Consider the following 13,502-nt stretch of genomic DNA (forward strand, 5'->3'; position numbering starts at 1 on the left):
CAGTACTCACGTGATACCCTTGTTCTGGGCGATCGGGGTCCAGGACAGCGCCGACAGCGTGTAGATGACCTGCGACGGAGGCCAGAGCTGCTCAGCAAGCCCCTGCCCCAGGCCCTCCCCAGAGCACAGCCTCGGACCACAGGACTGAAAGCACCAGAGCCAGACTGGAGTTAGGCCTTGTGCTTCTTGGGAACCCCAGTTCGGGTTTTTCTCTCCATTTGCATCCCTTAATTGAGCCTCACCAAGATCCCATTATCCTAGTCAATCCTCACAGCCACCCAGCAAGGCCAGGATGATGTTACTTGCATGGAGGAACCAGAGAGGCACAGCCATGTACCTGAGGTCACACAGCAAGCCCCGGAGCAGGAACTGAATCCAGCCTGGTTCCACAAGTCTCCAGCCAGTGCTGTCAGCACCTCGTGAGTGGCCCGGTTCCCCTCATCTGCTGGCCCCCGGACGGCCCATTCCCCCAGCAGATGTGGATGGAAATGAATTGACACCCAGTCTTTGTGCTTTAGGGGCCCCTCTTACCTTCCCAAAATCCTGCACATCGAAGAGGTCAAAAGCCTCGAAGAGCTCACTGCGCTTGAGGCCGAACTTCTCACAGCAAGTGGACAGGAAGGTTCGGATGTTCTTAAGGCACAAAAACTGTGGAGGGAGAGGGAATTGGGAGTGGAGGACAAAGGATGGAGAAGAAGCCCACGGCAAGGCAGCATGGCTTGAGGCCTGATGCGGGGTGGGGGGATGAGAGCTTGAGTTTCCCTGCCACAAAACCGTGCTCCTTTCTGAGAAAGAGCAAGCCATACCTGAAGGCAGATCTAACCCTTAAAATTTGTTCTGTGGTACTGAGGATGGAACCCAGGGCCTCGAACATGCTAGAGAAGTGCTCTCTCTGCCACGGAGCTGTGTCCCACATCCTGGCTCAGTTTTTTTTTTTGTTTTGTTTTTTGTTTTTTGTTTTGACTGCAATGAAATTTACAAAACCTAAAATTAATCACAAGCAAATAAACAAATGTGGTATATCCACACAATGGAAGATTATTCAGTCATCAAAAGGAATGAAGTGTGGATACACCACACCATGTGGACGAACCTTAGGGACAGTCTGCTAAGTATAACAAGCCCCATATAAAAGGGTCACATGCTGCATGATTCCGTGTGTATGAAACAGCCCTGAGTTTTTCTATTTCACTCACCAACACATTCCTTTTCTTATTCGAGCTAGTTCAAGTCAGGTTACTGTGACTCACAACCAAAAGACTTTCGCTAATACAGCAGTCAGGCACAGATACTGTGCTCACTTTGGGGTTCCTGGCTCTGATTTTTTAAAAGTTTTCCTTTCCTTGCACTTGCCCAATATCGGCTCATCCGGTACGCTAATGGGTCAGCTCTCTGAGTTCCCTGGGTTCCAGAGAATTGTAAACAACTTCTCATCCACCAGCGTCCCTTGGTCTTTCCAGCCTGAGGCAGGACAGAGCCCTGTGTGTTGGAGGGACCAACAAAGAGGTTCTTGTGGCTGCAGCAGAGGGAGCGGGCAGGCCAGAAGGAAAGAGGGAGGGGAGGAAGTGGACCAGATGCTTGTTATGGAAAAAAAATAAAATAAAATGAATATATTTCCATCGCTATGGTTTAGTTTTGAATGTTGCCCCAAAGCCTGTATGTCAAAGCTTGGTTACCAGCCTGCCGGCTTACTGGAGGTGGGGAACCTTCAGGAGTTGGGATGGACTGCAACCTTAGAAAACATGAGCCAGGGGGCCGGGGATTTAGCTCAGTTGTTCTGCCACCTGACTAGAAAGCACAAGGATCTGAATTCGATCCCCGGTACAAAAAAAAAAAAAAAATCCATGAGGCAAAATAAACCTTTCCTCCTTGTAAGTTGATCCACTCTGCTATTTTGTTACAGCGATGGAAAGCCAGCTCACACACTGCTTAGGGGACTTTGCTTTGGTGACCCAAGGAAACAAGTCCATCCCAATGTCTACAAGACTATTCCCTCCCTTCTTCATGTCTTTGTTCAAAGGGTCTCCTTGCCCGGGAGACCTCCTCTGACTGCTACATTTGTTTTCTTTTATGATATTTGACTTTTTGTTACTGAAGGTTGAACCCAAGGTCTTTGCATGGAACTATATCCTCAGCTTATTTTATTTATTTATTTTTTTTTGTTGTTGTTGTTGTTTCTTTGAGACAGGGTCTCACTATGTAGTTGAGACTGACCTGGGACTCACTATGTAGCCCAGGCTGGTCTCGAACTCACAGCGATCCTCCTGCCTCAGCCTCCCGAGTGCTGGGATGACAGGCGTGCGCCACCACGCCCGGCTATTGTATTTTATTTTGTGACAGGGTCTTGCTAAGTCACCAAGTTGCCCAGGCTGGGCTTGAACCTGTGCTCCTCCTGCCTCGGCCTCCCGGAGTGCTGCGATGAGAGGCGTGAACCACCAGGCCCGGGTTTACCAGTGATCTTTGAGGTCATTATTCTAATTGTTTTGGAAGCCACTAACCCTAACCCTAACCCCAGGCTGTTCCATCCTCAGTACCACCAAAGGTTCAGACTGTTCCACTGACCACTGGTTCTCCTGTCCCTCCCCCGATTTTATTTACTGGATGAAGCACGAACAGATTTTTTGAGAACATGAATTCCAACGTGGAAAGAAGTTGCACTGTGGGTAAAGAGCTTTCACCCAGCGTCACGTGCTCCCCACAGCTCTCTCGGGAAAGGCACAGTCAAGCGAGGCGGGAAACTTCTTTGTGGTTTTATTTTGAGAAACCGCCACAGCCACCTTGACCTTCAGCAACATCACCCTCGACAAAAAAAAAAAAAAAATGCAAATCCCTCCACCAGAAAATACAGTGTGCTCACTGAAGGCTCCGATGGTTGCTGATGTCTTTCAGCAACCAAGTATTTTCCAATTAAGAGATGTACACTGCTGTGTCAGACACAGTGCTATCGAGCCCTCAGTAGGCGGCAGTACTGCACGAACGTAATTTTTATAATACTGGGAAACAAAAATCTCATGTGACTGGCTTTATCGCAATATTCGCTTTGTACTGCAGTCATGTGGAACACATCTGCAATACCTCTCCTCTGAGATCTTTGCCCTTGCTAACCTCAAGCCCACAAGTCTGCTGTCATAATATTTGCATTTTGTGGATACCCTGTGACACCTCAGTCAGTACTTGGGTTTAGTGCAGTCTCACGACCACACCTAGTTTGTTATTGTTTTTGTTTGTTGTTGTTATTGTCGTTGCTGGTATTTGCAGTACCGGGAATTAAACCTAGGGTCTTCACCCTGGGCTACATCCCCAGACTTTTTTTTTTTTTTAATTTTGAGAAGATCTCACTAAATCATAAAGTTGCCCAAGCTGGGCTTGAACTTGTGGTCTTCCTGCCTCAGCCTCCCAGAAGGCTGAGATTTCAGGTGTGCACCACCACACCCAGGTCTCCCGCATACTTTAAAATCATCTCTAGACGACTTATAATACACACTAGAATGTCATTGCTATGTAAAGAGCTTTTATACCTTATTTTTCAGGGAGTAATGGCAAGGGAAAAGTCAATTTAGTACAGATGCAATTCTGTTTTAATATTTTTGATCCACACTCGGTTGAATCTGCAGGTGAAAACACACAGAAGTGAATGCTTCTCCTACCTCCATCTTTAGATCACACCTTCTTGATTATTGTCGCATCCGATTTCTCAGTGACCTTGTCTTTGCTGGGACAAAATACCTGGCACGTGAGTGTCAAAGTAGGAAACATTGATTTCGGCTCACAGCCTGCAGAGGTTTCAGTCTACGGTTAGCTGGCTCCAAGGCTGGGCAGTGCGGCAGAGGAGGAACCGCTGCATTTGCTGAACCATCCCTGCATCCCTGGGATGAATCCCACTTGGTCAGGGTGACTGATCTCAATGACCTGCATTCTCCTTGCCAGTCTCTTTTTAAAGAGTTTGGCATCTATGTTCATGAGTGAGATTGGCCTGTCGTCCTCTTTTTCAGGTGGCTCTTTCTCTGCTTTGGGGGCCAAGGTGATGATTACTTCCAGGAGGGAACTGGGGAGTGTTGCTTGCCTTTTGATTTCATCGAAGAGTTTAAACTGCATTGGCAACGGTTCCTCTCTAAATGCCTTGTAGAATTCCGCAGTGAAGTCATCAGGACTAGGGCTTTTCTTCGTTGGTAAGTTTTGAATTCCATTTTCGATTTCATTGATTGATATTGGATATTTTAGAATTTTTAGGTCAGCTTCGCTCAACTTTGGTAATCTGCACATAACTAGGAATCTGTCCATTTCTTCTGTGTTTTCCATCTTATTGGCGTACAGGTTCTCAAAGTAGGTATTGAGGATCCTCTGGATTTCTGCTGGGTCCATTGTAATTTCACCCTTTTCTTTCCTAATTGCATGGATTAGGGGCTTTTCTTTCCTTTTTTGATAAGGTTGGCTAAGGTCAATCTTAACTGTCAATTTTGTTTATTCTTTCAAAGAACCAACTCTTTACTTCACTGATCTTTTGTATTGCTCTTTTAGTCCCCATTGCATTGATTTCTGCTCTGATCTTTATAATTTACTCCCTTGAATGAGCTTTGGCTTGTCCTGCTCCTCTTTTTCTAAAAGTGTGAGGTTCAGCATCAGGTTGTTTATTTGAGCTCACTCTGTTTTCCTAATAGGAATATTCACTGCCATGAATTTCCCTCATAAGACTGCTTTCGTTGTGTCCCATAGATTCTGATATTTTGTATTTTCATTGTCATTTAATTGTGGGAACGGTCTGATTTCTTCTTTAATTTCCTCTGTGACCACTGCTTATTCAGAAGTGCGTGGTTCAATTTCCATGTGTCTATGAAATGTTTGCAGTTTATTTTGCTATTGATCTCCAATGTCATTGCACTGTGGTCTGATAATATACAGGGAATCACTTCAGTTCCTTTGCACTTACTTGGACATGTTTATGAGGGAGTAAGTGGTCTATTTTGGAGAATGACCCATGTGCAGCTGAGAAGAATGTGTATTCTGCTTTTGTGGGGTGGAACACTCTGTAAACATCTGTTAAGTTCATTTGTTCCAGAGTTTGATTGCATCCTAGTATTTCATTGTTTATTTTTTGTCTGATTGATCTATTTGTGACAGTGGGGTATTGAGGTCCCCTGCTATTATTGTATTAATGCTTATTTGATTTTTTGTTTTGCTTTGTTTTTTGAAACAGGGTCTCACTATGTAGTTGAGACTGACCTGGAACTCACTATGTAGCCCAGGCTGGTCTTGAACTCACAGTGATCCTCCTGCCTCAGCCTCCTGAGTGCTGGGATTATAGGCTTGTGCCACCATGCCTGGCAATGCTTAGCTGGTCTTGCTCACAGTGATCCTCCTGCCTCAGCCTCCTGAGTGCTGGGATTATAGGCTTGTGCCACCATGCCTGGCAATGCTTATTTGATTTTTCATGTCCATTAGTATTTGTTTTATATAGTTGGGTGCTCTAGTGTTTGGTGCATATATATTTATGATTGTCATCTCTTCCTCTTGGATCGTTCCCTTTACAAGGGTGTAGTGTCCTTCTTTGGTTTGAAATCTATCTGATCTGCAAATAGGACAAGTACTGCTTTTTTCAGATTCCTGTTGCATGGAGCATTGTTTTCCACCCTTTAACTTTCAGTCTATGAGTTTCTTTTTGAATGGAGTACTATTCGGTCATAAAGAATGAAAAATTAGAGATATTTATAGCTAATGCGTGCACATTGAGGGGATACTCTTAGGTGAAAGCAAGAGGACACGTGTGGGTGAATACTGAATAGTCTCTCCGGTGTGAGAAATCAAAAGGGTCAATAAGGGTCCAAATGTAGAACTGATAATGTGAAATAGGAGGAAAAGGGCTAAGGGGAAAGGGGAAGGGAAAATGGTAGGGGGAAGGAAAGAAGGGAATGGAATTAATAGAGAAAATGAAAAAATGGAAACACTTTGTAAATACAGAGGGGTGGAGGGATTGAAGGGAGGGCAGGGGAAGAGGAAAAACATAAGAATCGAGATGTATCACGTACGAATCTCCAATGACAAATGTCATCATATTGCATACCTAAAACGTACCGATAAAACTAACTTTTTTTCCATTAAGTGGATATACGTTTTAGGTACACAATACAGTTACTTTCATCATTAGGATCTTAGAACTTTACATGGTGCATCTTCTTATTTTTCCCCTGACCTCTCTCCACCCCCTCCACACTTCCCTATTTACAAAAATTAATTTTTAAAGAAAAAAAGACGGGGCTCATTTTTATGGAAGATACCATTGATGAAAAAGAAGCTTTTGAAGAATATGTCAATAAATCGCCAGAAGTCATGACATCGTTTGGCAATGTTGTTGAACATAGAACCAGCACAACAAGTCTAGTGCCTGTCAGTTCATCTACAATTTAAAAAAATAAAATAAATTCTCCCTTAAAAAGTTAGTGTTTGCTACATTTTCGAAGAGTAAGCAAAACTAACCTATGTTGATAGAGATCAGTTCGGTGGTTGTTTGGGGGCAGAGATTGACTCAGAGAGGCCACAAATGCAGAAATATTCTGCGTCTTGATAAGGATGTGGATCATACAAATGCACAGAGTTCCTAGAACTGATTGCACCATAAGCTGAAGGAAAATTAGACCTTGATTTTAAAAGAATATCATTTAGCTGGGCACAGTGGTGCGTATCTGTAATCCCAAAACTCTGACAGGCTGAGGCAAGAGGATCGCAAGTTCAAGCCCATCCTGGGCAACTGAGTGACTTAGAGAGACCCTATCTCAAAATAAAAGATCTAAAAAGGGGATAGGGACATAGCTCATTGCAAAAGCCCTATGCTCAAACTCCGGTACCACTAAAAAAAGATACCACTCAGCCTCTCCTAAAGATATAAAACAAGCCAACCACAAGAAGCTAAGACCCTCTAACAAAGCCTTGTAATAAATACAAGGACAAATCCTTCATTGAGGAAACATACAAACGTAAACCTAAATACATAAAGTAGAATGCACACTCATTTTTATTTAGGAAGACTCAATACTTGAAATTTTTCAACTCTCTTCAAAATGAAGCTAGATTTTTCAATGCAATTTCAGTCGAAGTCCTCAGATGGTTTCTCGATGAACTTGTTACACTAATCATAATATTTATCTGGAAACACATGGGGTTCTAAATAGCCAGTACTGTGATGAAAAAACCAAGTGGGAATACCAGTCCTATCAGATATCAAGACGTATCATAAATCCACAGTAATTAAAACAATGTGACGAGAGCAGCCAGCCTCCACAATGACCCCATGGCCCAGGCCCAGTGGATCAGCCCTCCTGATATTTGTGCAGAAGCTGTGATGTCCTTTTGTAACGCTGCCCACACTGAACCAACACGGGCCCCATGCGCCTGACAGATCCCGACAGACATAACAATTAGGGACCTTTCAAGAGTAGCCAATAAAAGGGATTGAGCTTCCTCTTCGGCCTCTTGAATTGCTCACCGGCCACCATATTGGGAGACCACTAGACCAGTCCTACAGAGAGGACCACAGACAGAGGAAGTGAGAGGCCCTGTGGCCAGCCACCCAGGAAGTAGATCCTCCGGCTCCACCCAGGCTTTCAGAAGACAGTGGCCCCAGCCAACATCTGCGGCAGCCTCACGGGACACCCCACCTGGGAAATTCCCAGTGGGACTTCCTGGCCTAAACAATCCCCGAGCGTAATAAATGGCTGTGTTACACTATTAAGTCATGGAATAATTTGTTACATAGTAATAGGCAGGAAGTATAGGGATAAGAACAAATAAAAACCAGCATCGAGGGACTTGTATATTATACTATGTTTTAAGTCAATAATGCAAGGGGTGTAAAAGGCTTGCCAGGGTGTGGGCCTTCATGTGCGGAAAGTAACATTACCATCATCACTATCAATAAGACACCACCAGTGCCATGATCACCATGGTTACCATCATCGTCACCATGATCACCGTCACTACCACCACCGTCATCACTGAGACTGTCAGACTCACTTGTTGACTCAACTGGATTAAGAGCTGTGTAGAGGGCCGGGGATTTAGCTCAGTGGTTCCACCGCCTGCCTTGCAAGCGCAAGGTCCCAAGTTGAATCCCCGGTACCAAGAAAAAAAAAAAGAGAGAGATGCACAGAGAGGTGATGGATTGCAAGGGTGTTAACCTCACACTGATGACGTGAGACCGCTGATGAGGTAAACAGCCCGATAGGAGGTGGAGCTTTCCTGGAGGAAGTGAGTCACGGGGGCATGATCTTGGAAGCTGTGTCCGGTCCCTGGTCCTTCACTTTTGTTGTTGTTGTTTTTTTGAGACAGGGTCTCACTACGTAGTTGAGACTGACCTGGAACTCACTTTGGAGCCCAGGCTGGTCTCGAACTCACAGCGATCCTCCTGCCTCAGCCTTCCGAGTGCTGGGATTACAAGTGTGCGCCACCACGCCCAGCCGTGGTCCTTCACCTTCTGCTGGTCCTCAGTCCTCCACTCCCCGGCTTCCGTAAGGTAAGTAATCTTGCCTCTGTCACACCCTTCTGCCATGGTGGCAGGGCAATGGGGCCAGTGGGCCATGGACCGGAACCACTGAAACTATGAGCAAAATGAACCTTTTGTTCTTTAAATTGTTTCTTTCCGGCATTTGCCACAGCGACTACAAACTGACCGAGTTATAACACCATCATTTTCATCACCAACGTCATCTTCATCACGGTCGCTATCACCGCCGCCGTCCAGGCCAACACCGTACTCACGTCACCCCCAGCGCCCCTTCCTCACCATCACCGCTGCCACCCTCCGCGCCATCACCACACCCCGTCACCATCATCACCACTGATGGCCGTCACCATCACCACCCTGGCTCCGGCGAAAAACGTAAGAGCGTTTATTGACTCGTAAGTTCTTAAACTGGAAGAGACCTCAAATATCCACCAGCTTTCAACCTTCCTCACCGAGAGAGAAGCAGAAACCCAGAGAGAAGAAATTTTACTGCCACCTCCTACACCTTGCCCGAATTACTGCCGCCTACCGGTGGGAAGAGAACACCAGAGATCTGCCAAAATGCATGCTTTTCCCTCAACAGCATGGAAGAGAAGCGTGTTCCCTACACTCCCGGAGGTGTCGAGGAAGCACCCCAGGGACGCGCCGTCCACTCCACCCAGCTTTCCCCGAGGGACGCGTGTGCCCTCTCGGGCGTCCTATACAGAGCTGTTACGTACGCTCTTCTCCGCTCCTGCTAACGACCTTATTTCTTGGGGTACGGACCCCGAAATGGCACTGCTGGGTTCTGGGGTGTCACATTTGTCCTGCTTTAGCAGGTAAGACCCAGCAGTAGCTCACAGCAACGACAGCGTCTCTCTCCCACCAACTCCAGGGCGATTCCGATCGCTCCTCTTTCTGCCCTAGACTAAATCCTACGTTTCCCTCTTCTGCACCCTGCAGGTCTAGATGATGATTTAATTTTCCCCAAGTGTCACCGTGGCTGAACCTCTGCCCCGAGGATCAAGGGTCACACTTGGTCGCAGTTGTCTGAGAAGGTCCTGGAATCCTGATGGGTACTGATCATCAAGAGGACGGAAAAGAGTACTTATCGGGCCTCAAACCCCCAGTTTCTGGGACGCACGGGAGACACGTCAATGAGCAGTGGGCACCAAGAAGGGGTACAGCCATGAGCGAATTATGAACGGACTAAGTGGCCAATGACGCCACGGCAACCTGGGCTTTGTTCAGACCTCTTAATTCTTAACAGTGTCCCAGGAAGTGACTAAACTGAGGCTCAGAGGCCCATTAATTCTCATACTTTGTGAGACAGAGAGGTGGGGGGGTAGGGCACTGATTTGCCTTTGGGAAAAACCTAGTCTTCTTTCTCTGCAGGTTAGGCCGAGGTGAAAGACTCCACCTGCCCAGTTCTAGTCAATTAGCATAGCCCACCCCTTACCCACAGCTATTGGTTCAGAGATTACCACGTGACGCAATTCAGGCCAATGAAACTATGAAGCCCTGATTTTAAATTCAGCTTCCGGGACAATGACTTTCTCTACCCTTTGGTGATGGGGGGTGGGCGGGGTGAGCCTTTGAAGTCTGAAGCGACTGAAGCCACTTCTGTCGCCCCCAGGGGGAGATCTTGGAGCTTCCTGAAACCTGAAGAATAATCTTCAAATATTCAGTCTTTGGTGACAAGTGTTGGAGGTATTAAAGGAAACTGTACCTAAAACCCACACCTGGTTTCTGCTGGGTAAGTGAAAAATCCCTCATAGTATAAGCCTGTGCAAATTAAGACCTTATTAATCTTTTTCTGCAAAGGACCAGATAACAAAAAACTTTTGGCTTTACAGAATGTCCAGTCCTTGTTGGAATTACTCAGCTCTGCTGCTGTAGTACAAAAGAAAGTAGAGACAGCACAGAAACAGGCATGGCTATATGCCGATGAAACTTTCTTTTCAAAAGCGGGAAGGGCGGGGCGTGGTGGCGCACGCCTGTCATCCCAGCACTGGGGAGGCTGAGGCAGGAGGATCGCTGTGAATTTGAGACCAGCCAGGGCTACATAGTGAGTTCCAGGTCAGTCTCAACTACATAATGAGAACCTGTCTCAAAACAACAACAAAAAAAAACCAAACAAACAAAAGCAGGTAGTGGGCAAATTGGGTCTCTGACCTTTGCAAACTCCTTGGGAACATCTGCACGGCCTCTCTGGGATGCCAGACAAGGGACGGACAGCCTGTGAGCCCCTCGGGCACTCACAACACCCCATCAGCACAGCCAGAGGCTCCAGCTGCTCTTCCTTCTCCTATTCCTCTCTTTCATTTTTTAAAAAGAATTTTGTTTCAGAACCAATCTAGGTTCACAACAAAACTGAGCAGAAGGTGCCATGAGTTCCCGTATCCCCTTCTGCCCCCGCCTGCCTGACCATCAACACATGCACCAGAGTGATCTTTCTGTTTCTGGCAGCAGCCAGCACAGGGTGATCCCCCAGAGTCCACAGTCCACATCAGGGCTCACTCTCGGGGTTACACATTCTATGGAAGTGGCTAGATACACACATGCTCCACCGCCATATTATTATGCAGAATATTCCACGGCTCCCCAAATCCCCTGTGCTAACATCCGAGCACTCTGGGAGGCTGAGGCAGGAGGATCACAAGTTCAAGCCCAGCCTGGGCAACTTAGTGAGATCCTCTCTCAAAATAAAAAAAAAAATAAAAATAAAAGTTCAAGGCTCAGTGGCTCAGTGGGTTGAATCCCCAACACCACCACCACAACAAAAAAAGATCCATAGTGCTCCTCTCTCTCCTCCCTCTCCATAACCCTGGCAAAGAACAGCCTTCTGACCACCTCCATCATTTTGTCTTTTGCAGAATGTCTTGGAGTCCGAGCCCCACGGTAGGTAGCCTTTCTGGATTGGCTTCTTTTGCTTAGTTGTATGCATTTAAGTGTTCTGCGTGTCTTTTCCTAGCTTGATAGCCCATTTCTTAAAAGCACTAAATAATCATCCACTGTCGGGATGTACTATAGTTTTCAGTCCATTCACCTACTTGAGGATATCTTTGGGCCACTATAAATCAAGCCGCTGGCGACACCTTTGCATATGCAGGATTCCATGTGGATAAAACTCCCTTTGGGTAAATATCTTTTCTTCTTTAACCATCGTTCTTTCTCAAATTCATGTACAAGGCTCTGTCATCTCCTTTCTTGCCTTTCCCTCCTTGCTTGACCCCATTCAGAAATCGATATGTATCGTTCTTCTGAGAATGGTTTGTTTTTTCTGGGGTGGGTGGTACTGGGGATGGAACCCAAGGCTTTCCCACTGAGCTCCATCCCCAGACCTTTTTATTTTCTATTTTGAGACGGGGTCCCGCTAAGTCACTCAGTTGCCCAAGCTGAGCCGGAACTTGCAACCCCCCTGCCTCAGCCTCCCAGAGTGCTGGGATTACAGGTGTGCACCACCCTGCCTGCCTTGTGTTTTCATTCTTTGACTGCACAGCCTCGTCCCGCATGCAAACGCACTTGTGGTATTCGTTTCTGTTTTATATCTTGTCTTCCTTCCCTCACTAAGAACTCATTTTCCTAAGGCTGTCTTTGGAGTCAACTATACACCACACTGCGATTCTCTGTGCTGTTCACTGTCACGGCCTCCATTGCTGCGACCGTGCTTTTCACAGCAGAGGAGGCTCATGGGACCCCTGAGGCTAGGGAGCGGGAAAGCAGCACTCAGAACCCCGAGGCCTTGCCCCGATCCACCGCACCTCCCTGCCTCTTGGGACCACACCAAGCGCCTCCCAGCAGCCTTTGCGGGCTCAGGGCTGACCCTGCACGGCCCGGGGGGGGGGCGGGCACCGGAGGCGGCGGCAGATGGCTCTGCCTGGCCCAAGGGAGGAAACTCCCTCCTGACCTCAGGGGGATCAGCTGAGCCTTGCGGCCACTTCCCTGCAGTCATGTGATCCCTCCGAGGGGCGGAGGGGAAGGGGCTCCCTGCACAGCAGCACAGACTGCGGTTAGACCACCAGAAGGACTTCCCGGCAAAGCGCAGGAGCCCCCTCCCCCACCCTCTCAGCTCCCCTCTGCTTCCTCCAGGACCCCAGGGAGGACTGCGGGCTAGGGCTGGCTTCGTGCCCATCCCATATGCAAATCGGCTCCTGCTGGAGGCTCATTTCCCCCTCTGCCAGCTGCTTCCCCCTGGGCACAGCCCCTGCTGGAGGCAGAGCCGAGAAGGCCAACCGGTCGCTGCCCTTCTTCAGGGAAGCAGCAAACGGAGAGGAGGCCCCGCTGGGGACCGGGAGCAGGGGGCCCAGAGCGCAGCTCCCACACCCACACCCCAGCCCCAGGGACACGGACGGAAACAGGAAATGCCTGCCGCCGCGGGGCTTATCTGGGGGAGACCGTAAGAGGGTGGAGGGGCCCCCTGCACTCCGCCCCTGAGCTCCTTAATCTTGCCTGTCTGCCTCCCTGGGGAACCCACAAGCTGCCCAGAGAGGGTGGGCATGCTGTGTGTCCTTCTCGAAGCTTTGGAGAGGAAGCGCAGACTCCACACTCCCCGGGCCTCATCCTGCCCCTTCTGCCTCTCCTGCCTGCTGGTAAACCATCCTCTTCCCTCTGTCCAGCACACACCCGACATTTCAGTGCCGACAGAAGATTCCCAGCCTGGCTCGGCAAGCTCGGGGATCTTAGGCGAGTCCTTTTACCATTTTACCACCGACTCTCATGGTGTTTTGTTTTGTTTGGTTTGGTTTTTTTTAACCAACCAAATGTCCATTCTAGCATCTTGTTCAGAGCCTGCTTCATCAAGCGGGGTCACGCACTGATCTGGCAATCGTACATTGAGTGTCTGCTGGAATCCAGTGGCGGCAGCGACAAACAGCCTTCACGCCGTGCTTGTAGTCTAGCAGGGGTACTGACCCTGAACAGAGGAGAGGGTAACATGCACGTGACAATGATCTGTGCTGATCGGTGTGCTAGGAAGTACAGAGAGCCTATACACATGTGGTTACGCAAAGGAGGCACCTGGTAAGCT

The 13,502-nt window shown here is 47.9% G+C and overlaps 1 protein-coding gene across 1 annotated transcript in view; it reads right to left on the minus strand.

Moving 5' to 3' along the window:
- Window positions 1-13,502, minus strand: part of Vav1 (vav guanine nucleotide exchange factor 1) — a 54,367-nt gene that overhangs the window by 20,893 nt on the left and 19,972 nt on the right. The window contains exons 2-3 of the mRNA XM_010635060.2: window positions 532-648; window positions 11-69 (exon numbers count right to left, since the gene is read on the minus strand). Of these exons, the coding sequence (XP_010633362.1) occupies window positions 11-69; window positions 532-648 (176 nt within the window). The remainder of the gene's footprint in view (window positions 1-10; window positions 70-531; window positions 649-13,502) is intronic.

Source organism: Fukomys damarensis, unplaced genomic scaffold, assembly GCF_012274545.1.
Source record: "Fukomys damarensis isolate Sample0158 unplaced genomic scaffold, DMR_v1.0_HiC HiC_scaffold_37, whole genome shotgun sequence".
Taxonomy (NCBI): domain Eukaryota; kingdom Metazoa; phylum Chordata; class Mammalia; order Rodentia; family Bathyergidae; genus Fukomys; species Fukomys damarensis.